Source organism: Pipra filicauda, unplaced genomic scaffold (genome assembly GCF_003945595.2).
Source record: "Pipra filicauda isolate LSUMZ 115617 unplaced genomic scaffold, ASM394559v2 scaffold57_size4234018_pilon, whole genome shotgun sequence".
In the NCBI taxonomy this organism is placed as follows: Eukaryota; Metazoa; Chordata; class Aves; order Passeriformes; family Pipridae; genus Pipra; species Pipra filicauda.
Window position 1 is genome coordinate 642,897 of NW_024104731.1, and position 26,974 is coordinate 669,870.

The 26,974-nt window shown below is 39.9% G+C and overlaps 1 protein-coding gene across 4 annotated transcripts in view; it reads left to right on the forward strand.

The window, feature by feature from the left end:
• The window catches only part of MTUS1 (microtubule associated scaffold protein 1), a 132,578-nt gene that overhangs the window by 9,140 nt on the left and 96,464 nt on the right, over window positions 1-26,974 (forward strand). For all 4 annotated transcript variants that reach the window (XM_027735365.2, XM_027735361.2, XM_027735366.2 and 1 more), the window contains exon 2: window positions 24,784-26,945. In XM_027735365.2, coding sequence (XP_027591166.2) covers window positions 24,972-26,945 — 1,974 coding nt within the window. In that variant the 5' untranslated portion in view covers window positions 24,784-24,971. The remainder of the gene's footprint in view (window positions 1-24,783; window positions 26,946-26,974) is intronic.

The following is a 26,974-nucleotide window of genomic DNA, read 5'->3' on the forward strand; positions in this document are numbered from 1 at the left end:
CCAGAGCCTTGATGCCAGGAGATTATAATGGTTCTGCAGTCAGCATAGGTTGGTGGCCTTGGGCTGCTGGATGCCTTTAGGTGTTTGCACTCTCAGTATCTGCCTAGAAGGATGGCAGAGGCTTGCCAAGCAGTTAGGAAGCTCACTTCCTTGAGCCTGCTTGAATCTGTAGTAGCAGTATGAATGTTCTTGCCCTGCACCAACTCATCTAATGAATAGCTTCTTCTGATACTTATTTGGAGTTGTGCAGAGGACTGCTTCACCCAAGGATTCTTTGTTCTTTGTAGTTCCTTGATATTCTAATAGTAAGTAGTATAAACCTTGTGAGCTTGGCAGTTTTCTCAGGAGATTATAAAGGCTTTTGGTCATCCACTTCATTATGTATACTGCTCGTGGTTAAACTTTGCTGCTACCTTGTTGCACAAACACACAGATCAAGATACCGGAGTAGTTTCTGTATGTGGTTAGGACTCACCATTGCCTTTCTTTCCTCGCCCTGAACCTGTTTGCATTTGTGTGCTGTGGATTTCATGTAATAAAATGTCCTTCAGCTCAGCAAATGGGCTCCAAAGTCAAATACCATAAAGCCAGTCCTCTGTGTCACAAATTTCTCATAGGTGTCATAATAGTTGCATCGGGCATAACTCATTTTTATTTGTGCATCTCTGCTTTAATAATGCTGCATCTCAACACTTAATAAGTCTGGTTCCAAATTTCACCCATCTTGAACTGGTAGTTCATTTAATAGCTTAATTGCAAGGTGATAATTGAATAGCAGCTGTCAGTTTCCTAGATGAGGAGGCTGTATCATTAGACGTTCTGAAGTCTTGCTAAAAGCTGCCTCTCCTGAAAGATGTATTGCAGCTTTAGCTATTACTTTAACAAGAAAGGTATTGAGCATGTTTTTTGTGGTGGTTGTATTGGACTAGTAGCTTCCCTGCTTGCCCAGTAGACTGTTGGCCAAGTGCTTCAAGCACAAGGCAGTGATGATGCATGGCGTATTAGCTGGGGTCTCTGGATGTTTCTCAGTGTGTGGCTTTTTCCTGCTGTCCTAGCCTATTGGAGAACACCACTGTAGTTCTTCCCCTCTGTGCCTGGCTATCTTCATTGCAGTGTCTCCTGTAAGCTAAATTGTTGGTGTCCCATAGGTCACAGCACTGTTGTGCCAGTGTGTAAGCCACACTGTACACCGATGTGTAGTCACAAACACACATTTGTAAAAAATGCACTTTTTAGACAAAGAAGTACTGTGGAGCCTTGAGAGGAGTGACTGTAACATGTCCAAAACTGAGAAGAGCTGAAGGTGAGGAATTGCTGTGGTTAGAGCAACCCTTCTAGCAGAACATTTGACATTTCAGTGGTATAGCTTGGCATGTGGGCATGCCTCCAGCTTTACTCCTGTGGGGTACCCTGTTGGTAAGGTGTCACCTAAATATAGTAAGCCTGTGCAGCGGGATGTTTTTTCCTCTGTAATGGGCTATTTTCAGTGCAAAGTAAGACGGAAAGCTTTGTCTTCTACAAGGTCACTCCAACACAGGTTTTCAGGTATTTCAAGTTGTTTAGCTTTCTTACTGAAGGCTGTGTAGAAACTGGGTGATGGACTTTGGGGTAGCATTTCTGTTCTCTAATCTGTAATGGGATGCATATAATTGATAAAAGAAGTCTGATTCTGTAGAGGTCATTCCATAGTATCTACACAGGTTATATTTAGTGCTTGTTTCTGTCTGATTGGTGTCAGAGTAAAGCTAGTGTTACAAACTGCTCGCTTATTTATAAACGCGTAGAGAATGCCAGTTTCCTGTAGAGGGGCAGCCTAGAATTTTGTTCTTAAAAAAATTGTAGGGAAAAAGGTTTCTAGGAAAAAAAAATTGGTTGCAATGTGTTCTTGATGCCTGTTTTGTTTTGCCAAGCAATGGCTTCATATAAAAGTAGGTTTGTGGTTGTTAAATGTAAGTACAGCTAGATGTGGTAGAGAAGTAAGTTTCTCAGTCTCCAGGACTATTCATGTTCTGCAGGTAGCAGAAGGTGGGTAACAAAACAGTTAAAAAGTGGTGGGCTGGCTCCTTCCCTGCACCTATTTGGATGAACTTTCTCCCCCACCCAAAAAAAAAAAAAGATCACAAATACAGTATTCCTGTCTATCCCATTTCATATTTACTTGTGAGTGAACAATTGCAACAGTGTGCAAAGGGGCAGGTCCTTGGATCTCTTAAATGTTAGTATCCTGTCAGTGTATGTGTTTTGTTTTCTGTTTTTATTTTAGGAAATCTAAAATGAGAAATTAATCTTATTTTCTGCCTCAGAATAACATTGAATAACTGGATAATCATACAACCTCTCAAGAGTAAGTACAGCAACCCTGTGATTTAATTCAGCTTTTAGTTGACTCCTGTTTGTTTTTTAAATGTGAGCTCAATGTTCTGGTTTTGGGGGTTTTTTTGTGGGTTTGGTTGTTTTGTTTTTTTTTTCTTTTTTTAAGCCCTTGCACTATATTTTTTTTCATTGTCACAGAAATTTGTAAAGTTTGCCTTATTTTGGCTTCTAGCTGTCAGTGTAGAAAACTGGTTACTACTGTTTGGTAGTTGGATCTTGACATAGAATAACCAAAGCAAAACTTGCCTACGAAGTCTTACAAACTTTTTGACTTTACTAATGCAAAACAGTTGCATTTTTAAACACAAGATGAATCTGTAATGTCAGAAGGGGAAAATGTCAAATAATGTGCATCTGTCCACACTTGCGAAGTCTGTCCTTGAAATAATTTTGAGTACTGTACTATCTTTTCCATGCTCTTCAGCTCTTCCAGAAATCACTGTCAAAAAGAGGCAAAGTGGCCTTTGTACTCAGTGATACTTCCTGGAGAAAAATTTAATCTGTGTGGACTAACGGCTGCCTTTCTACAAAACAGTGACTTTAAGGTTAATGTTTAAATATTTAAATGGATTTGGCATGTTGCCATTGAAGTAGAACAGAATGTGCTTAACCCTGAAACTCAAACTGCTCCCTGGGTAGCCAAAAAAAAAGTTAATCAATAGTGCAGTGATCTGCTAACTTTAAAGATTATAATTAAAGGCTAATTCTGAACAGGGGTATCCGAAAGCAGGACTATCTATCTGATGTTTTCTATTTAGTTGAGGGGAATTTTTATGGGTGGTATTGGATCTTTTTACGGAACTTTTTAGGCTGAATAGTAGCACTCATCTTTGGGTTAAAGTCCAGTATAAACAAGCTGGTGTAGACTCTAGTAAAATATAGTCCTAAAAGATACTGATCAGCATGAAGGAATTTTAAACTTGTTGAAAACTGGGTAACTTTCTAAATGCAGATGACTTTATTTTTAGTTTTCTTTGTTTGGGTTGGAACGCAAGGGTTAGGCAAAGGTTTGATGCGTGTAAAGCTCAAGTTTAATTTGGGAGTCTCAGTACTAACAACTTGAAATGGAAAAAGTTAAAGAAGAAATCCAAGAGCAATTGCACTTGATGTTTTTCACATCTCCAGTGCTTTATACCTTAATCCAGAGGATTGGGTTGGCAGTGTCTGGAATAGAGGTGGGAGCTCCAAGGAGCACCCTGGGACTGTGTCTCTAATCCAGTCTGATTCTGACCCTCAGTTTACCAAGAACTTTGCTAAAAGCATCCTGGTCAGTGGAGTACTTCTGCCTCTTGTGCCAGATGGTGCAAACCCAGGTTTTCCGCCGAGTATCCTAAGGATTTTTTGATTTTCTTACATGCTACATTGGTAACTGCATGCTCTCTGCAGTTGAGAGAATGAAGCAGTGTACAAGGCATGCTGAAGTAAGCCTGGCTGGACAGGGGAGACAATTTTCTTTCGTCATCTTGCTTTGTTACATGAACCTCATGTTCAAGTTAAAAAAGTATGCGAATTTTTCAACATGTGTAGATGTGAAACGTCATGCTTTAGAACTCTTAATGAAAATAATTGTAAATCCCGTAACTCCAAGTCTATGAAAGAAGTATTTCAGGTTGCAACAGCTTCCCAGACAAACTAGTACTTTGCTTAACTCTGATTAAGTTGTGTGGTATTTGTATTTCAGCGCAGAAGTGAAATTCTCTGGCACAGTGTTAGTTATTTATTTGCTTGAGCTCGTTTGCATATCCTAAAGAAAAGAATGATACTGCAAATAGCACAGAATTAATGCATCACATACTGTGATGCAATTTATGTGGCCCAAATGGGTGGTACCCAAATAAATGGTTACAAAATCTGTACAGTTGCCTCCTGTCGGCAACATGACTGCTTCAGCTCTAAAGCTGATATGAAATACTTACTCTTTTATATCATCTGTGTCAGTAGTTGGATTCAAAATTTTATGGTAACTTAATGTATTTAGTGATCTGCTTATAAATGAAAAAAATCTTCTACTTAAATAGGGTCATTTCATGAAGGGAGGACAGGCAGACTGCTTTTGCATGACCAGCCTCTTCCTCCTGGCGGTTCAGAGGTAAAGGGAAGATAAAACCAAAGAAAAGTTTACTTTTCAGTGCTTTATACGTGGATAATAAAAGGATAATCTGTGTTTCATCTGAGAAATAAGACATTAAATACCTTGGCTAGAAGGAGCTTTAAGATGAAAGTTTAAAATCTTTCTTATGAAGAATAAGGCTCTTTTCTATTCCTTGCGTGTTAAATTACATGCAGGAGAACAATGTGTTCAGACTGTCAGCTCAGCTCTCAGGAGCTTACAGTGATCTGTGCCTGGTGCTGCCATGTGCAGTCAGCTTGCTCCCACAGCACTCTTTAGCATCCTTAGTCCAGGGAAAATACTCTAGCAGTCAAAGTGGTAGGCAAGCGTTTTGAACAATCTGTTCAGGGAAGCATGCAGATTTAATCAGTTTATGAAATCTGAATATCTTCAAACAGAAGATAAATTTGCATCTGTTCTGTTCTGAAGGGGAGAGGAGAAGGAGGGAAGGTGGTTGGTAATCACATATTTTACAGAGAGGTATTTGGGGCTGTATTTAAATGGAGTGAAAGCCTCTTAATCTCCATGAGGGAGATTATGAGCAAAATGGGGAGTAGTGAAGTAGAGACATTAGTTCACAGTTAGTACTGACTAACGTTAAAGAGCAGCTTTTCAGACATCCCTAAGGTCATAACCGATGACCCAGGAGGGTCAGGTAACGATGAGGTGATGGCAGGCTTGGCACAGCAGGGCAGGAATGGCCGGTGCATGCAAACTTCAGCTGCTGGTGTTTTTATTTTGAGGGTGCTGGTAGCACATGTTTGTTAGATGGCTCTGTGGTTAATGTATCCTGCCTTGTCCTATGCATCAGCTGAGCAACAGCAGGGTTTATCACCCAGTGATTCTGAGTGCAGAATGCCTGTCGTCCTGAGGGTGAATTTCTTCAAACTGAGTATCCTCCTAGTCAATGGATATATACTTATTGCTTTAGTTCCTTCTGATTTCTGTGTGTTTGTGTGTTTGTTTGTAGGTTTGGGGGGGGTTGCTGTTTTTTGTTTGTTTTGTTTTTTGTTGGTTTTTTTTTTCTGAGAGATCATAGAATTATGGAATGGCCTGGGTTGGGAGGGATCTTAAAGGTCATCTAGTTCAACCCCCCCTAACAGGCGAGGATACCTTCCGTTAGACCAGGTTGCTCAAAGCATCATCCAACCTGGTCTTGAAAAATTCCAAGGACGGGGCATCCATGGCTTCTCTGGGCAACCTGTTCCAGTGCCTCACCACCCTCACAGTAAAGAATTTCTTCCTAATATTTAATCTAAACCTACTCTCAATCTGTAATCATTCCCTCTTGTCCTGTTACTACATGCTGTTGTAAATAGTCTCCATCTTTCTGGTAGGCTCCCTTCAGGTAATGGAGGGCTGCAATTCGGTCACCCTGAAGCCTTTTCTTTTCCAGGCTGAATAATCACAGTTCTCTTAGCCTTGATGATTATAGCCTGCAGATAGCTATGATGGCTTGATGATTATGGCCTGCAGATAGCAGTTCCTATTCTGCAGGTGCTCAGCTCTCTGCTTTTTTCTTAAGTTTCTGGTGCAGTGTTTTTCTAATGGTAGGCACAGTGAACCGGGAGCCAGTATTTAAGGCCTTGAGATAGGATTTCAGTGACAAATTGCGCAGTGCCAAAGTCTTGGCTCTTCCAGTATCGTGTTCTTCCACTGATAACTATATGGAGTTGTTGTATGCTGTGTGTCAGATGGAGTTCGAAGCCTATTGCCATCCACTTAAATTTTGCAGGGCAGAAAGAAACTTGGATTTGCCAAAATAGTTTGTTTGATACCTTAAAAAGAACTTTATTGCTACAAAGCTCACATGTAGAGGTTGTCATCTAGGAGCATGAGATAGCTGAAAGGGTTGTTTCCTCTTCCGAGAGCAACCATGTTATTCATGTACCATCTGTCGGTAAATGATGTCTTGGTAGTGTAAAAGTTGTCACATATTTCTGTCGGAAAAAAGAATGAGTTGATACTCTATGCCTTCTTTTAAGGATGATGCATTATGAATTCTCATTTATAATTAAAGATAACTGCATAATTTCTTGTAATACTTCTGTATCCCAACTGGATGCACATTATGCATTGAATACCTTAGATTCACAACTTCTTTTTTTCCTGAAATATTAGAGAGTTGTTTTAAAAAAAAAAAATCTTTAATTTTTGATCTTTTTAAGAGATTTCAAGTTGGTTTCATTTCTTATAGCTTGAATACCCAGTCATTGACTTAAGTAAATTAAATGAATGCAGAGAAAGTTCTCTTTCTTGTTCAAAAAAAGAAATTATTCTGAAATGTTTGACTGTTCAAATCTAAGTTTGTGTACCCAAAGGTAGTGGTTTCTCTGTGTTTAAAACAGTGTCAGTGAGCAGATACCATTCAAATGGCTTAATTTAAATGATGAACATGTTTCAGTGAAGTTTAATATAGCTATGATAATTTCACATTTAAATTGACTTTGTTAAAATGTATTTGTTTATATTTATTGCAATTCTTTTATACCCCGAGGAAAAAATATTTTCAGAGGGTTAAAGGAATGTTAACACTGTTTCACATAACTAGCGTATTCTAGCTTTCCCTTTTTTTTCTTCCCACTTTTCTTGTAATGCTGAATTAATTTAGAAGCCTACAGTAAATAGGTGTAGCAGCAAATTATACTCTTCTAGGTTAATTCTGTGATGTGGTTAAATTAAATGAGTAAAGGAAAGTTTCTGGTTCAATTTTTTGGAGGCACAATATTCATCTTTTCTTGCCTGTAGCAGACAGGAGTTAAGAGACTGCGGTTTATGTCACTTAGAAAAGGTGAGGGAGAACTGTTAGTTCCATAGGGCACGATGTGTATATGACTTTTCCAAACAATTATTTCCTCAGGCTGTCTGAATGTAGGCTAAGATTAAATTTGGCCAAGCTACTCTGCAGACTTTTCAATATAAAACTCTCTTCTAGGATAGCTGTTTGTGGTAATTTGTGATGCACAAGTGAGGGACAGTGATGGTGGGGGAAACCATTCTCAGTGATCTGGAACACAGGGGCAATGTTTTGCCATCCCAGTGCCTGTGCTCTCTGAACATCCAGCTCCTTGTGGAGCCCTGTGCAGGCAGCATAGGTGGCACTGGGCTGCAGTAACTTGTGGGCACAGCAACTGCTGTGGAGTAAGTTTGTTGCCTGGCTCCGTATTTGAGCTGTGGTAGCCCACAGCTTTAGGAAAACAGCAGTTTGTGTTTTTTAAGTCTTACGAGTTCCTCAGTTACAGAAGGGGTAGTTGGTTAAGTCCATCCTTCTCTTACTTCAGACGTGGCCTGGCAGACCTGTTGCTTCTGTTGTTGAACAGAGGCTTTGTCCCTCACTGTGAAAAAGGTCTGGAGCGTTACAGAAAATACCTCTTTGCAAATATCATTTGTCAAATCTGTGGAGTCCTTGTCAAACCTGCTCTCTGGACGTGTTGCTAGCATGCAGGGAGCTTTTGATGCAGTGCTGGCAGAGACTCTAAGGAAAATTCCTCAGCCTGAGCCTGTTATTGCTGTGTGGCTGAACTGATCTTTGAAAGTTGAAATCTCGTGAGACAACTCTCTATAGTCTGGCTTCTATGTTTTTGTTTTGTTTTATTTTTTCCCTTAATATCTCACTGATTGCTTGTGCTCTGATGTATGCCACCAAGGAGAGCTTTTGCTGACTAGTCTGACTCAGCCTCGACTTGTTTCTTTTAAAAGGCTTGTGCTTTGACTGTAGTAGGTAGTTTGTGGTGTGTGTCTTTCCACCATGTCCTAGTGTAAGCTGCCGTTGAACTCCAAATAACTATCCCCATTTATTACTCCAAGTTGTTGATACCATAAATACAGAAGCATACTGTTATATGTGGTGCTTACGGTTTATTCTTGGCTACTTAGAGGATAAGACTATTTGTATTTTCTGAAACTGTTTGCTTAAATGTGGTTCAAAGTAAAACTTTTAGTTGCAAAAATTACATAGAAGGTGTTAATGTTTGTGAGGGATGTTTGGTGACTTGTATCAAATGATAAGCATGTACTGTAATTGACTTGGTGTTCCTGGTGTTTTAAGTTTTACAGCTAAAACAGAAGCATTAGTGGCTTTCACAGTTAATGCTAAAAACATGCCAGACTGGGAGACAAATGACAAAAAAAACCCCTTTAAGTAGTTTCCATATGTTGCTGACACATTATTTTCTGGGAGGCTGGTTGATGTGTTGGCAAAACTAGTATAATATGCCACTTTCTATTAAAAGTTAAGAATAATCAAGTTCCAGTTCTTGAAATGGAGAGTTGGGGATGATAATGGGCCTCTGCTTAGTGGGTTTTTTGGTATTCTCAATATTTGAAGTGATCTTTTGCATGCCTTTGCATGCTAAGGCATTGCTTTTCTGTCTGTTGCTATCTTTGGCTAAACTAAAATACTAAAACTAAGAGCTGCCAGTATTTGATTTCTAAATTAAAAGGAAAGCTCAATCAAAGTTTTAGAAGTGATAAAAGAAATGTAATTTTCTTCTCTTTATGGAAGGGGGGGAAACCTATACCTAGAATAGGAAAAAAAAAGAGGAAATTAATATTGCAAAATATATTTAAGCAAATACAGTTACTGACTTGAATGCATTATTAAATTATTATAAGTACTTCATCTGTAAGCAGGATTAATTTAACCTTCAGACAAGCATCCAGTGCTCAAGGATAGGGTTCAACATCAGGGGCAAGTAAATCAGTGACTGTAAAAACAACATAGTTCAAGTGATAGTGTGGCTGCCTCTTGCTACCATTCTCCCTTGGTGATTCAGGGACTTGGGGCAAGCAAACAAGTAGCCACAGCTTCACCTTACTTTTAGCTCTACTGTCATCATTACAGGGAGAAAAGTAAAAAAAGAAAATAGTATGCAGAAGGAAAGTCTGGATGCAGCAGTCAGACCTGCATATGGGTCTCTGTTAGATAAAAGTAGTAATTATTTCTAAAGAAATCCCAGAAGCAGCTTTTGAAGGATTGGAGTGCAGTTATAATAAATTTTTTATACTATTTCTTAGGTTATCGAACAACCGTTTAAGAATGGTATCTATTTTCAACATCCCTCATTCTAACCCTGAAATGGTAGAAGAAGAATTAGTTTTAGGTCTATATTTCTAAACCTCACATCTTCACCTGTGGCTTTCTGTTATCACAGAATAGGACTGATAACAATGCCTTCCCAAAAAGCTTAAGATTTTTTTTTAATAAAATGTCTTTATCTTATTGACACTGAAAGGTGAGGAGTGCGTGGAAGGAAGCATGTGCAAGTGAGGAAGAGTGTCTAATAAACAGTAAGAGTGGAGGCTGATGGTCGATGTCAGGTGTCCTGCCCAGCCAGGCAGGTTTCTCCCATAGCATAGTGGGCTAACATCTCCAGGCAGGTCTGGAAAAGTTCATTAAGCTGAATCTGCCTAAATGTTGAACAAAATTGCTGTGGGATCTGACCTACACCCCTGTCTTTGAGTGAGCACAGATACATTTTTCAAACTGAAAAGGGGAAACCATTCTCACAGCTGACTAATGTGCCGCATTTCATTATTCTCCTAAACTGATCCTTTCCGCAGCAGATGGAGTGGAGTGCAGGCTATGGAGACAGCAGTGGGGTCCGCTAACTGTCTTTCCCATTCTATGATCTGAGGGAGCATGGGATCTGAAATTATTGCATAGTACCAGTTGCTGGCCAGGAATGGGCTTTGAGATGGGATAAGACTGACAACACATTCATGTGCTTCAAAAGCAGATGTGCCCACCTGTGTCTTGCAAGCGAGGCTTCCTAACTTTCAGCTTTCAACTTGACTCTCTGATTTACCTGTGAGGGTTTAGTTAGTGAAAACAGGTGATTTGTGTTTGCATCAGTACAGTGAGTGAGTTTTGTTCTGTGTAAGAAGCTGCTGTTGCCACTCAAACACTTAACCAATATCAGAGGAAGAAACTAGTGACTGGTATTTCTCTGTATATATTCTTTCTAAATAAGCGTGACAGTACTGGCATCTTGTTTCTTTCTGAATATGGTAGGGTATTAAGCAGAAAGTGATCTTGTGACTCTCATGCATCTCTTAATATTCCCACCTCCCCCAAGTCAGTAATCTAAAAGCCATCTTTGCTGTTCTGCTCTGAGTGGGGACTCTTATTCAGATACCCTTTTTCAGGAGGGGTCTGTATTTTTCTTCCCATGTTGACTAAAACTTGTGTTTTTTCCCAGGCATCTAGGAATGTGTGAACTTGAGCAGAAAAATGTGGCAGCCTGCAGTCAGGAGGGTCTGGTATTGGGGTGTCCCTCTGTCCTGATGATGATATAGTCCTTGTGGTTGTTGCTGTTCAAGTGCATGTGCAATTGTGATTGCTGCAGCTGCATCTCCTTAGTTGTTGAATCTGCTTAGGTGGTTCCTCTTGTGCTGGAGAAGCTGTCAGCTTTCCTGGACCTCAGCTGGCTCTGTGCATCTTGGCAAAGAGGTAGGATGTCATTCCAGGGCTGTCAAAATCTTGTGGCTCATGTAATATAAGATACATGAAACTTGGCAGCCTCAATTTGACAGAGGTCTGGTGGTGAGACCACAAGAATGTTCTCCAAGTTGCTATTTGGTTTTCCCTTCCACGCTTAGTATTTTGAATGTACTGACCTTCTGGGCACATGAAAGATGAATCTGTCCAGGCCATGGGGTGAGGCTGTGCAAATGTGCACTCATGTTGCTTTCATTCAGCACGGCCTGACTTAGGCTGTGTTATTGCATCGTTTAATTCAGAATAAAATCAATTTACCTGTGGTTGGTTTGGGATCCAAATTATTTGTTGATGTGCATATGTATTTGATGTTGAAAGCTCAACAGGGATCTTAGTAAATATATTTTGTGTTATTTAAAGAGTGAGTATTTTATGGTTAAATATTAGAATGGTATTTTCTCCTTGTAGACTATAAATGAGTTACACTTTATATCAAAGAGTAACAGAGATAGGCATCTGATCATCAAGTTAACCTAATAGTAGCTCCAATGTGTTATTGCACTGAATCTGTGGCTGTGATAAGACTTGTGATTTCTTTGTGTTTTTATAATTTTTTTTTCTGTTGTGTGATCATATGAGGAAACAAACAGGTACCTGACATAAAAATAAACCTGAATACTGAGGTTTATTGCATTTTATATCTGCATGTGGAATCTAATGCTGAGCAGGCTTGTTGAAGTAAGCACGGTGGGATAGTGCTGTATCTTGCATCCAGTCCATTCCATGCAAAATAACTGATCCATGGGATAGGATGAAAATGTAAAAATTGGCTACTAAGCTGGTGCACTGAGACTGGAGTTGAACCAAAGGCACTGATGGCAGCAGTGGTTCCTGTGTTAATAAAGATTAGTCTGCTTATACTGAAATGTGCTCTCCAGCTTGTTAGTATGTGAATGCCAGTTTATTCTCAATGTGTAAGGCTTTTTCAGTGGAGTCTCTGGGGAATTTCTCAAGTATATTGGAGATAGAAAGCATTGTCATACAGTATCCCAAATGCTGCTTCTCTGCTATAGCACGTGCTTGGCTTGGGTTTGCTTTGTATTATCCCCAGTATGTGAAATGGCAGTTTCTCTAGAGTACCTGGAATTACAGGTTTGTATACCTAAATAATTCTTAGTACTTAAATTTGTTAGTTGCCAACTTTACATTCGAATGGTGGATGGGAATAATTGAAAACCCCAAATTCTCAATACTAATATGCAAACTTGGAATTCAGGGACATGATCAGGAGAAACACGTACTGGTTTTGGTGCAACTAAAACAGAGGCAGGTGGTAAAGTGGTAGGACTTAACCTGTGGAAACTGGGAGCTTAAGCAGATGGTTGCTCTTGCTTCTGCCATGGGTAGGGAGAGGAAGATGGTGTGCAACAATTCAGGAGACTTTAGTACAGTTTCATATTACAAAAACAGTTGCTTCTGCTACCTTTCACACTTGCCATTCTCCATATTACAGTGATTTGTGAAGAAAATAGGAGTCAAAGGCCTCAGTCCAGCACCTTCTATTGATGTGGAAGGCTTGTTTATCTGACACACAACTTGATTTTTAGACTGATATGTATGCCTCAGTAGAGGTTGTTTACCTGTCCTGGGATCGTTTGAGAATACACATTTTTCTCCTTTCTGCTTTTAAAAAAAACTCTGGAGGTGGTCTCTAATTTTTCTTAAAAGCCCTTATCAGTGGTCAGAATTTAAGTATTCTGAACATTTGAACAATTTTAAATCTAACCACCAAATACTGCTTTGCAACCCTGAAGGCTTTGCTGTAGCTGGACTTTCCAGAGGACTGAACCAAATGGTTTCCAGGTGCCAGTCCCTTCCACCTTGCTTCTTGTGAGGCAATTTCCTTTGGAGAAAGTTCCTAATGCATCATTAATTGCTTGCAGTTGACATTTGGGAGCAGTATACTACCCTCAAGTGACTTGTGAAAATGCCTCTGGTATGTTTAACTTGGTGCAGAGAAAGGAGAACCCCAGTGGTGGATTTGAAGGGAAAGCATCAAGATAGAAACAGACTCGTCCTCCAGGAAGTTCAGTTAACTTTTATGAGGTACCTGACCAATGTTATTTGTTTGTTGTTTTTTTTTTTTTCTGACAACGTTTCTTCCTCATTCCCGAACACCCCCCCACTTATGCAATGTGCAGTCCACATACATGGCCTACTGTGAGAATTGTTTTCCTGCTTCTTTAAGCTTAAATGCAGAAGTTTCTTATCCGTGTCCCAAATTAACATCAATGGTATGAAGTTTCTTAAGTATGCTTATTTGTGTAGGAGCTTTCCACCCACATTGTAGAGTGGTGAAATACTTGAGGTATGGCAGTGTTTCAGACTTGCCTCTGATAGAGATAGTTCTATGTCTATGCTGTTGAGTGACTGTTTGACCCAGCAGTCAAATGGCTGCCATTTGGTGTTGGTATTTAGCAGAACTGAATGATGAAGGTGTGTGACCAACATAAATTCAGAAATAATATTCTGTCTCCATTGCCCTCTTAATGATGTATACATATTATGTCTTTGGAGGGACAGCCTTGAAAGCACAGCTTTGGAGAAGCTTGTGCATAGGGATGCTTTACATCCTGGTGCTCTCTACAGTTTTGAGCCAGGGAAGCTTTGAGTTTTGATTCTAAGATATAAAGGCATCATTTAACTTGAATCTTTATATTTCCTGTCTCTGTGCAGAACCTGTAGAAGTTGCAGTCAAACTTTTCTCTGACTTTTTAAGATATTACTAATGAAAAGCCCCTTTATCTCTGTGTTTTCCCAGTTATTTTCTGCTGCATATTTGCATGCCTTAAATGTGCTTTAGCCCAATAAATACTATTTTGTAGGTTGCTGCTAACAAGACTGGGTGTCTGGTTGAAAAATGACTACTTGAAGTACCTGATCAGAGTGATGACCTTTAAATGATCATGATGCTGTCACTCCATGTATGCAATCTCCCTCCATCAGTGAAATCAAAGCCAAAAGGGTTAAATGTGAAGTGAGCTGTATTGCAGACTGGGTAGTTTATACATGGCAGCAAGTCCTAGAGACTGCAGAGAAGCAATCTATGAGTACAAGTGAATCACCTGACTGAGGGTGTTGTATGGCAGAAGTTAATGTGTGATCAGTCCTTGCAAAAAAGGCAAAGGTGACCCGCTCAAAAAAACCAGCTAGAGGAAGAAAAAGGCATCTGTTACTTGTTAATCATGAGGCCCTGTTAGGTTGTTAGTCAAGTGTGATGATTTAATTTATTAGAAAACCAGAGGTCTGCTTTTTCACTTGATAGCACAGAGACAGTACTGTGCCAGTGCGTGTAATGTCCTGTAGCTGTGTGTGTCTCATCTCAAGGGAAGGCTGCAACAGAAGCTGAAGCTCACCAGGGAACAGCAAGTATGGATGTGGCACAGGGTGTGTAACTCTTGTGTCACTACCTGTGGCATTTATTTTGATCATTCCTGAGTTGAAATCAAAGCTAATGTTCCCATATAACATAGAACTGTAGTTCCAGTGTGTCTGCAATGATGTGGTGTATATAAGCTTTGCTCTTGTGGGAAGCTGTCAAGTCAGCTATATAGTCAAATGGAGAGAACTATTTGAGAGGTTTGCATTTGAAATTAAAACACCCCTCACCTCTCTAATTAAAGCTTTACTGTAGAGCTTTAGCTGTACTGTAAAATAAAATGTGGTCTATAATAAACACCATTTGGATTTGATGCATTAAGCAAGTTGATTCAAGGAAAAATACTAAAATAATGGATTTGTACCACTTGAGTCTTAAGATATTTACAATTCTGTGCTAGACTACAACGTTGTTGTGGGATACCAGAGGGACTGACAGGATGACTCCTGTACCGGAGCTCTGAGTTCTGCTGTTGCAGGTACAGGGCCCTCCTCCCCAGGAGTGCTGCTGCTCAGGGCTCAAGTGGAACCCCTTCCCCAGAGCCGAGGGGAAACTGCAGGGAGTGGCTGGCAGCCTGCAGGTCTGGATCTCTCTCAAGGGATCCCTTGAGTGAGACTAATAAACTTGCCCTGGCAGCCTTTCAAGTGCCCGAGTTGCCCTTCTCTCCAATCTTTCTCCCATCAGGACCTGGTGGAATTTCAGCCCTCCTGGGGCTGCAAGCAGCATGTCGTCAGCCATGTCAAGTGGCACGGGGAGCTGGTGCTTTCCAGAGAGCACTGACTGCAGCTTTCTTTTTTTTTTTTTCTTTCTTCTTTTTTTTTCTTTTTTCCTGTTCTTTTTTTTTTTTTTTTTTTTTTTTCTTTTTTTTTTTTTTTTTTTTTTTTTTTCTTTTTTATTCTTTTTTTTTCTTTTTTTTTATTCTTTTTTTTTTTTCCTTTTTTTTTCTTTTTTTTTTGAGCAGCACTGCAGAACTGCCACGGCACATTTCTTGCCATTTATCTGTTGCAGAGGTGCGGTGCTGTGTTTAGCTTTGCAGAGCTTATCCCTCTTGGATTCTGAGGCTTGTGTCTTTGGGGCCCAAAAAGGCAAACAACCAAAAAATGTACGAAGAATAAAACACTTGTAGCAGGACTGATCTCACAGTGAGAAACAGTTTCCTTTGTAGGAAAAAGAGCAAGGTTTTCACGTTCTTTCATGTTTCTTATTCTTAAACTCAGTGTTTTATTTGGGTTGTAGTCGCCTGAGACTATAACGTTTGGAACAATGGTTGTGAATTGCCCTGTTACTCTAGATGCCAATTCTGGTTGTGCAACACTGCAGGTGAAATATTGGTGAAACTGTTAGGACTGTTAGGATTTAAATTACTATTCAAAAATACTTGGTGAAAATCCTCAAAAACCACTGCACCTTTAGGACTTCTAATAATTTGGTTGGTGCTTTCCTATTTGGCTACCAAAATATTATTTCCTGTAACCAGTTTGTTAGATTCTTTTTTCCCTCACTATATATAATCAGTAGCCTTAAATATTTTTTAAAACCTAAAACCAGCTGTCTTTAATTGGCAAATGCAGCATCTTCAGAATTAAATTCTGTTGTGATGCTGTTGCTCTGCAGAAGTGCAGTCCTAACTCAGTGGTAAAATTTCTTGTAGAGTCAGTGGAAACCTGCCAGTTCTTGGCTGGCTGTAGTCTTTTCTGAATGAAGGATCACTTCTGCCCAGCAAGCAACTTTTGGGTCTGTAAAAATTGCAAGCTGATTAAATTTCTGACTTGGTTAATGTGAGAAATCCTAAACATATCGATTAATTCTTCAATTTCTACTGCAAAATAATATCACGGCAAAGATGCTGCTTTTTCAGTTGTTATATGAAAAAGCAGATCAACATTCTCTAAAGAGAACTAGAGCTAAATAGTACTGCTGTACTTACTGTATCTTGCTTCACTACGGGTTATGTTGAGAGTACTCCAAATGCTCTGTAAACTAGGTCATATCATATGTCAGTGTTAAATATAGCCAGTTGCTGAGCTCAGTTTTAGGTGAAGATCTGAAGGACATGCAATGCACAGGAGCAGATGAGTCTTTCTGTGGCCTTAACTATCTGATTCCATTGACACAGTCACTGTACTAGCCAGAATAATGCTAATGTCAGCTATAAGTCGTGTAGCACTCATACTAGGGCTGCGGGCACAGATGCTTCATAAAACAGTTCAGGAACACGAGAAGTTTCAAGTTAGCACGTAACCTTCAGTGTATGCTGCCTGGCACATTGTGGTATAGTTGCTTGGCATTAAAACTTGATTGTAAAGGCAAAGATTTCATGCAGGATTTATTTCAGTGGTAAGGGTTAAAGCCATTTCTGCTCTGACTTGCCTAGCTGTTGGCTCATTGTTAGGAAACAAACTATTTTTGTTTATTTTTTTATTTTTTTCCAGGGTTACAACTGGCATTTTAGCCACCACCTTTGCAGTGTGGTGCTGTTTCTGCAGAGTATTTCTGCCTTTTTTTGTACTTATTGTTTTGTGAAAGCCTTGTACTTGTCAGTCAAGATATTAACAGCAAAGTCTTCACTTAAATATTTCACTTAAATGTTATTTATTAAATACTCAGAGGGGATATTTTGAAACAAAGTTTAAAAAATGCAAACAAAAAGCCAAAACAGAAAACCTCCATAAAACCACCAGCAACAGCACTGTCATTTGTCTTGAGTATCAAAGGTGTAATGGCTATTCTGCATTGCTTCCCTGTGTACTTGCTTCTCTACTAGACTTGACTCAGCTAGGATGAGAAGCAAGAGAAGAGTATGGGGCAAGTTAAAAGAGTTGACAGCTCTGTAAAAGAGGAGAAACATATAATGGACAGTAGAAAGTTTGCCGAGACCTGTTAGTTTGGAACAGGTCAGCCCAGCTTCTACTTTGAATGTTTGAAGTTTGTTTAAAGGAAGATGGGCAGCAGGGGTGCTGATGGCTGAAATTTCCTTAAATAATGAGAAATTATGATCAAGAATGTATGATGAGAGACTTCAGGAATAGTGCTAGATATTTGAAAACTATCTTGAAAATTGAGGACATTCTTGAGAAGCACAAACGTTATTTGCTCAGCTTTAAAGTTTTACTTATTTACTGTATGTGAGTGGCTGGGCAGACCTAGCAGGAATTCTTGAAGTATTTTTCTTCTTTGTGATACATTACCACCTTTCTTCCTACACTGGTAATATTTCAATCTTAGAGGGAAAGTTCCTGTGAATAATCCTGGCCCCCTGCTCCGTAACTTGAAGATAACAAAATGTATGAATGTACCCTTTAAATGGTAGCAGTGGACAAAATCAGTTTAGCACAATTCCAGGAAACAGAGCAGGTGAGCCATACTTGTAAGCCCTATCCAGTCAAGTAACTTGAACACTGATAAGGATTGTTGGACATGACAGACTCGGTCTTGTTTGTGCTTACCTGTTCAATCAAGTCTTTCAAAAAGAAGGACTTGAACCTTGACCTTCTATGAAAGTGCCATAATAGATGTACTGTTTATTTTTTCAAGTTCCAAGTCCTTACTTTCCTTTTGACCTGAAAGTTTATCTTTCCTTGTACAAGAACGTGTGCTTTTGCTAAAAAATTTAATTGTGATAAAGCAGCAAATAAATATCCCCAAAGCACCTTCCTAAAAAGTTGATGACTAATTTATTAGGAAGTAAGAACTTAATGGGATTCTTCCAAGTTTCTACAGACGAACAGGCTGAGTGTTGATCTAATGCAAAACCATGGCTTTGTTTGTGATGGCAATGGATAAATAAATTATAACTAAGTATATAACTGACCATGTGTGCCATTGTGTACTGCACTATGCTGTGAAAACCCCGTGACTAGTCTGTGCTGCTTTTAGCAATGAATGCTGTCTTAAGGAAGATACAAATGAGAGCCTGATTAAGTCATAAGAGCATGCTGGAGTAACCAAGTGAGGGGCTTGTTGCAGTTCTCTGCACATTCAAATAGGTAGCTTTGGTTTTGTTTGCTCATGCACTTAATCTCGAACAATAAAGTACACTTGCTTACTTGCGCTGTGTTAACAGCTAGCATTTGTCACTGGCTTGTGTGTGCTTATCTCTGTTTCTTGACGCAGTTTCATCTTGGCGGTTGCTGTAAAACAGAGCGGCGAAAGGCACGTGCATTTGCAGAACTTCCTGGTCTAGGGGGTTGCATGCTCCTCCAAATCCCAAAAATACTGGACGCTGGTTTTAGACAATGTTCTTAAGTATCTTGGTTATCTAAGTAGAAGATGGGCTTTATTTACTTCTTAAAAATCGCTGGGCCAGTCTTCCACTTCTCAGTACAGAGTTCTCCTGAAACTTACCTTACAATGAAATTCCAAAGTTGGCAGTTATTAAAGGAAGAAGAACTGTCTTATCAAGACACTGTATAAATCCATTGGAATGCCTTGTGTGTGTTATGTGCTTATAAATAGTCTGAAATTGAGGATGGAGAGAAAAGCCTGACATCCTTAGAGATAGGCCCACAAGGACAGCCAGAGTTCATAGGCAATTCAGTAGATAAGGACTGTTCATCTTAGGAAAGCAACGACTACGAGTGAGGAAAAGAAGGGTCCAAAAGCCACTGAAGCTTTGAGTTGAACCGACACTCTGAGGACTGAGTCACTGGAGGCTGTGAGTTTGGGGAAAGTGCTAGCATTGCCATCTCAGACATCCATTTATTCATTAGTAGGACAAGCTGCCAGGGTAAATGTGCCTGTAAGCGTCAGCAGTCAAGTTTTGTGGTAGTCTGATGGTAGTGTCATGATTTGAACATCTTATGGGAAGTCAATACCTGTCGCACAACTTTACAAAGTCTAGTTTCTAAAGCTGTATGCTCAATTGCCGTTCTACTTCTGTACCTTAGAGCCAAGACTTAACTGCTTAAAATTGGTGCTCCACGGTTACTTTCTTACTGTAACTTGTATGTTACACTGGTGCTTAAGTCTTGAAGCAGTTTGGCAAACGGCCAGGTGGAGAAGGTAAAAACTGATGGTTCGTGCTGTGAAAGTGATACTACTCCCTCAGTCAAACGTGCCTGCGTGATTGATTGCAAACATAACTTGTGCATTATTTCCGTTTATCATAGCTTTGGCTTCTAAAATGGCTTTCAGTAAAGCATAGAGATACTGCTTAGCTACCCTGTGGGGTGGTTTGTTTTTTGTTGTTTCTTTCTTTTTTTTTTTTCATAAACAGAGCACCTTCCCAGTGCCAGCATGGTTGATACTGTGTGTTCTTAAGCAAGCAATGCTGTTAGCATATGAGCACTTCATGTAATTCACTTCCAGGAGTATATTGTACTTTTAATGTTATAAACGTTTGGATGAAGTTGTTCTAGGAGCTTATCTCACCTTCTCTTTAATAGTTTGAATTAGCTTGGTAATAGGCTAGTTCGCATCAGGATGTGACATTACTGAATCTACACAGAGAGCTCCAAAATTTACAATTCTATGTAAATACAGCATTACCTGAAATTGCATATTTTCCTAGTGCTTTCTTATGAAACATGTATGAGTGACCCTGAACTGCATGTTGGGAGGGATGCCTGTTCTGGCATGCGGACTCCCTCCTGGATGATGCCATCTCTTCAGGTGTATATGCTGAAAAAGTCAGACTTCTGCAACTGTGTTGTGTTCTGGAACGTGGTCAGGTAGACTGGTTGTAGCGTAATGCATTGACATATCAAATGCCTTATATGGATTTTGATTTCAGTGACTGTGGTAATCGTGACCACATAACATGGTTTTCTGCTGGAATACTGATGCTGCATTTTTTTCTGGTATCAAAGCATATTCAGTTAATTGGAGCACTTCTAGACTGCCTTCCTGCATGTCTGGGCAGACTCTCTCCTTTCAGATTTATTCCCCACCCTATGTCCCCCTTCCTACAGGCTGCACAAACGTAGCTGATGGGTGTGAGTAAATGTTGCGTGATGGTTTGCTTAAAACAATCAAGTTCCAGATGGAGTACTAGGAAAAGTGTAAATTATTGATGTCTGCGTTGTGACACTAACACAAACTGACTGGAATTCTTGTAGTAATTTGTCAACTTGTCGATTGAATTATCTGTTGTATTTCCTCTGGTTTTGATTCCTGTTTACCTATCACTGAACGAGTCACTGTCTCTCTCCTCTTTTACAGCACATCCCTAGACATCCCTCGTTGGTTAGCAGAAGTGGCAAGATCTTGCTCTGAGCCCAGTTCTGTATGTTGTAGTGTACTTGTCCTGGATCTGGGGCTGCTGGCAGTGAATTCCTCCTCTTTTTAAGAGAATCTACTTGCCAAGCTCCATTCCCTTTTTTTTCCCAAGTGATACTACAGTTACCCCACACTCTTCTATCTACTGGGGAAGGGGAAAGCTTAAAAGCTCTGATAGCGAAGACTTTTTCTGCAGTGTACTAGAAGTACACAACTGAAATTTGGCAAGCTGAGCTTTAGTGAAGGCACGAAACAGCTGAACTGTTTTGCACTGCCCCTGTAGGGTGTTGTGGAGGCCAGGCATTCATAATACTTGATGAAAGACAAAGTCAAAGCAAGTTTTAGTAGTAGTATTCCTCAAGTCACTACTTGCCAGGAACAGTGTGTTCTCAGCAAGGGCAACTGTTGTGTCTACGCATCTGCTACTGACCCCCTCCTATGGCAAAACTTGAAATTAAAGAATTTCTCATCAGCAGTAAGTGTTTTCATAAGCTTAATGAACATATTGGTATATGCAGAGTTACAGAATGTCTGTTGTTGAGGAATAATGTTTATCTAGGCTACAGATTTTTATGCACCATAGTTATCTTTAGGAACACCTCACTTTCTATGCAGGATGCCTTCAGGACTCTGTGGATATGAAGCTGTATTTGAAGTTGGTTTATTTGCTCATTGATTGCTATTGATTACTAGAGTGAAAATTTGCTTTAGAAATAGTTGAATCAGTAGTTTATTGCTGTACGTTCTCTGGTTATGTGAAAGTCCACAGCAGTGAGTGAGCAGACTTCTATACATACACGTACACCTTAGCAGGTGCAACTTGAACACACTTCCTCATTTCTCTCTTTAGTCTCAAAACTGCTTTTATTTTTCTTGGAGCTCCTTCAGCATCAATTGGATCAAGGTTTTCTTAGCTGCTCATGTTTTGACATTGTTAGCTATGCATATTGTAAGGTAATGTGCCATTCTTTAAGTTCTTGGGATTTCGGTCTTACTAAGTCTTGGTATATTGAAGTTGCCTGTTTTCATAGAGAGAAAGCTCTTGAAAGAGGTAGGACTGCTGTTTAAATCTGAGCAAATGCTGAATCAAAATGGAATCTTAACTTTTTGTTGCATGACAAGGCGAGCAAGCTGTGTTAAGGGCTGGTCTCCAGGCAAGTACAAACAAGTTTTAATGTGTCAAAACAACAGTGAAAGTAAAGTTCACAGATATTTTTCAGCAGTTGATTCTATGATTGACTCAATGGAAAATTATTCAGAACAGGTTCTTGCCCTGCCTTCAGGGAAGACTTTTGGAAGAACTCTTCAATCTGCCTTAGGTTTCCTAATTGAAGGTGAAAACGAGGCTACTACAGTGGTTTATGCCTTTATAGGGATTGAATAATAGTGGGTAAGCAAAAGATCTAGATCAGCCTTGAGTTAGCAGGAGATTTTAGCTATATAAGCCATTTCATCTTTGGGGGGGGGAGCAGCGGCAGAGGAGGGTGTGCTGTGTGATCTCGGTAGCTTGTTGTTTTTCTTGTTCCGTGGTCTTTTTACCCTCAATTGGAATCAGATGTTCAAAGTACCATGTAAAGACAAGGTTGTGGGCCAGAAGCCACTCTGTGTTTGGTTCATAGTGAGCAGGCACATTCCTGCAGTTCTAGAACAGTCTTACTTTGGGTGCTGCTTTTGTACTCAAAACTTCATGGGCCATGCAGCCCGTATGAAAAGCTTTATACTTTTCATTGGTTTGAAAAAGGATTTATTTTGAATGTAGTTACTCAAGCTGTGTTTTCAGCTGAAGAAAATAAAGTTTAAGGAAAAAAGTGAATTTTGAATAATGCAAGAACAGATTTTGAATAATGCATTATTGCTTTTAGTAACTTACCTTTCACTGCTTAGCATGCTGGCTTCATTTTATGCTTTCCAAAGTACTTGCCAATAAGAGTTTGTTTTCTTTCCCCTGCTATAGTTTCCTAAAAATGGCTTATATGGTTTGCAAGGCTTTAAACTTAATTGTTAAAGAACAAATCAAGAGTTGCTTCTCTTCTCGTGCCAAACTTGTTTTCCAAAGCAGTCATTGATTCCATTATACAAAAATATGATCACGGAATTATTCTACTATGTGCCTAATCAGCATTGCTCTAGCAGAAATCTGTTTATTATTATCATCTTTTCTGATCTTGTAACCTCCTTGACCTGTCTTGTTGTATTGCATCCACTATTGTCACCGTAGTTCAAACAGTCAAATAACTTCAGACTTTAACTCTTATGTGAATTATGAATTATTCTGCCCACCCTATATATTGAATCGTGATGTTCATGTCCTGCTACTTTCTTCAAACCAAATTTCAAATATGTCATTACATCAGTATCCTTGGTTGAGGATGCCACACTCTGATGGCTGCATTTTTAGCTAAGCACTGTTGACCTATTTGTTCATTGTTTTTGATGGCAAATATCCTTCTTCCTGCTCTTTGATTGGAGAGTGGAGTCTCATTCCAGATGTGTGATAGTGTTCAACACTTGTCCAGTTGTCCTTCTTCAGTTGGGAATCTGACCTTTGCCAATGAATACATCCTCAGCCAGATTCCCTTGCTGGATCCAGTGAACTTCGTTCTGCCTATTTAGGCTTTATTGCTTTGTAAGTGAGCCCTCTTTCTGGCAGATCCTGCACCCCACTGCAACCATATCTTTTAAGTCTGAAGTTCTCCATATCTCTAGTCTCATTTTTGGTACTTGGAGGCTTTCATATGGAATTGTGCTATGGAGGTCATCCAGCTGCTTTGGACAGTTTGATCTCTCATTTATGTCCTTGTGGTTTTGGTATTTCTGTGCAGTCTTAATGCTTGCTAGGAACATGTTGCAAGGCCTCTTCTTTACTGGTTTTTTTGTTTGTGCATCTCATTCCCATGTGTGGTCCACTGTCCTGCATTGTCTGTCCATGTCCATCCTGCTACCCCCACCTTCCTGTACGGTTTTGGATGAGGTAATGTGGCTCTGCTCTACTGGAGAGGACACTGGAATTGTTCCCTCACTTGGCTAATCATCTTTATAGAAGATGGAGGCTGCTACTAGGTATGAAATTGCTCTCCAAGTGAGTCTCCAGGGGTGTCATGTGCATCTATTGGTTGGTTACTGCAGCAGCATGTGGGAATTGTACTGGTGTACCCCAGATCACGAACCTCCCTATCCTCTCTTTTTTTATCTGAGGTGTCTTAACTCTTAGAAGACCTTGAGCTGCCTCTGCTATGCATTGCTTCCTCAAAAGGCAGGAAGAAAACCTTCAGTTCAGACAAGAACTGCTCTCTGGAGTTGTTATGGCTCTGCATCGAGGGATAAGCACTGAACTTTTTCTTCACTGCAATTCTTATTGTTGCTCCTATGTTGCTGCTCTTATTTCTGCTGTAGACCTGAGCTTATACAGCAGCATTTCATCATCATTACAATATAGATCTCTATTTCCTGTCTTCACGCGAACTTGTGTATAAGAACATGAATGCAACCAGACATGGTCAGACCGAAGATCCGCCTAACGCTGTGAACCATCTGCAGCAGTAACCAGGGCTGAATGCTGAGGGAAGAGTGTAAGATCAGGATGAGCGTGCAGTAATTCTTCCCTGGCTACTTGCAGCTCAGGACTGAGAGCATCTCGAGTCAGTTTGGTGTTCAGTTTTGGACAGGTTTGTTGTTTTGTTTGTTGGTTTGTTTGGTTGGTTTTTTAACATTGCTCTTGACTGCTTATGTTTGAGCCCATGTAAGCTCCTGGCTTCCAAGCAGTTTGCAGTAAAACGTTTCACAGCTTGACTACCCACTGTATGGGGAACCATGCCCTATTGTTGGCTATCTGCTATTGAAAGAGGGGAAAATGAGGGTTCATTCTGTCATGTAGTCCTTCAGATACCTTTTCCCTGTTGAGGAGCCAAATCTTTTGGGTTGGTTTTTTTCTTGTATGAAAGCCAAGCAAACCAAATAGCTGAGAATGCAACCCTAAAGTTGCACTTGACTGCAACTGACCAAAGACTTCAAAGTTGCTTGGCAGTCACAGAAGCGGAAACAGCTTGGGAAGGTAAGTGTGCATGGATGACATCTTTGTAAAATCATTATTTGCTTAAGAAAATTGGTCAAAATATCCGCACTTGATTCAATGACTAGGAGCTTAAAAATGTTTACTGTCTTAAAATCCTAACTGGCTAATTGTTTTTAATTTCTTTTTCATTCCAGAACATTTGAATCCTCTTTGGAAATATGAAAACAAAGAACTGCTTTTCAAATATCGTTCAGAACAATTGACACATTCCAGGGAAAAGCTGTTGTGTTTGGGGCTTTTTTTGCAAAGTTCAGAAGAATCTGCATTCTCTGAGATTTTAAATAAGTATAAAATGAAAACGGTTTGAAGTTTAGCCTTCAAAATGAATGTTGGGAAGTCAGATGACAAAGCAAAGAATGGCTTGAAGTCTTCCTTACTTATAAGGGATGAAAATGGAAATAACTACGCACGTGACAGAGCTACACCTTCCTCAAAGAATTGTGCCACCAAGATACACAGCAATTCAACTGACCAGAATATAGTGGCTGAGCATGAAGATGATTTTGAAAATACGAGTGACTTCAGAAGTATTCTTTTAAAACAGCAGTGTATTGAAGTACTTGATCTGCAGAAGACACCTAGCAGATACAACTGCACAGGAGCTCTGTTGGGAGATGCAGATGCTGCTTGCAAGTCTTCTGTCACTGAACAGACTTGCATGTGTCCTTTGAACTGTGACTTGAAAGCAACAACAAACTTCTTGAAAGGTGACGTTGTTATGGCAAAAATGCAAAATCAGAGTATCAGACACACAGTGCCTTACAGTCAGACAGACTCTAAGTGTGGAGTAGTACTTCCTGCTTCAGAGCAGTCCCTGATAAATGACAGGGCATGCTGCCACCTGAGCACATTGGATGTTACTAATGTTACAGGTGAAACTCTGGGAACTGATCAAAATGATGATATGCATCTGAGAGAAACACTACTCTTTTCTGAAATATGTACAAGAGAGAAATTTGATAGAACCAGCTCAGAAAGAACACCTAATTTCATCTCTGCAGGTGTGGAACACTGTCTGAAAAACACTGTCAAGACTGATAAAGAATCACAGGAAACAGAAGCACAGTCTGTAGAACTAGCTGCTGAATGTATAGGTCCTTATAGACGAGATGCATTGTCACCATGCATTAATATTAATGAAGATGACCAAGTGAAATCCTTGCGGGATACCTCTGACCATGATGAAACTGGGAATTCCAATGTTGAAACGTGCATAGATAGTCTTGTAAATAATGTGCACCTTCTCCCAGTAGATAAAATGGATGGAGAACAAGTATCAAAGAAAACCAGTGAACCCTTAACCAAAGAACAGAGTATCTCTGGAAATGCTGCTCTTCAGGATATGCACAACACCCCTTCTGTATCTTGCAGTGTACCAAAATGGAAGAGGACTGCTATACCTGACCTGAAATGTGAAGAAACTTTTGTGGTCTTCAGTCCTATGGCTGATGAAAGTGCTTCTGCTCTATGTTCTTCAACCCCTAAAGAGCGATCAAAAAATAGAACTTTTTCTGTTTCAGCTTTGGAAGAACTTGGAGACAAGTCTCCTAAACTAAGACCAAATGAGACATTTGTAGGAGGACATAATAAAAGGTCTGTGCTTAGAGCTAGTTCAGATCAAACTGTAAGAAAACCAGTGGGCAGGTCTTCTATTGTGTCAACAATAACCAAAGCAAAGAAATCGGAGATTGTTAGTTTTCCCAAACCTGATTTCAAAAATGTGAAGCCAAAGGTTGTGTCTAGACCTGTGCTACAGTCAAGAGACAGTGCAGCATTAAAACAGTCTCCCCAGTCCTCCCAGTTGTCAGCTGTCTCCTCACCTTCACGGGTTGCTTCCCCAAGGCAATTGTCCTCTATAAAAGTGTTGAAAAAGACAGTAGATCTACCTAAAGTTTCAAAAGTGGAATTGCCTGTAAATAAACCCCATAAGCTACATCTTAACAAACGCCTCTTCACTAACCAAGTTGTACATGCCACAACACCTCCCAGAAATGCTTCCCACAAGACTTCAAAGACACCTGCATTAAAGCAAAGTCCTGAAGACACTGACAAAGCAAGCGCTACCCATTCAGCGTGCTCCTTGGTTTCTGCTGTGTTTCCAACATGCGTAGAGAGCTCGGAAGAGATGCTAAATGATAAAATGGAAAGTTCAGACTCCTTAGTGCAGCCTTGTGCTCAAGATATTGAACCAGCTGGAGGCGAAAAAGAGCAAAGCACCAATATGGGAATGCTTCTGGAAGCGACCTTGGTAAAAGATGTGGCAAATGAAACATTTGACATGCACTCTGTTCCTTTGGTAAGTTTTTATCTTTCATACTTTATTGT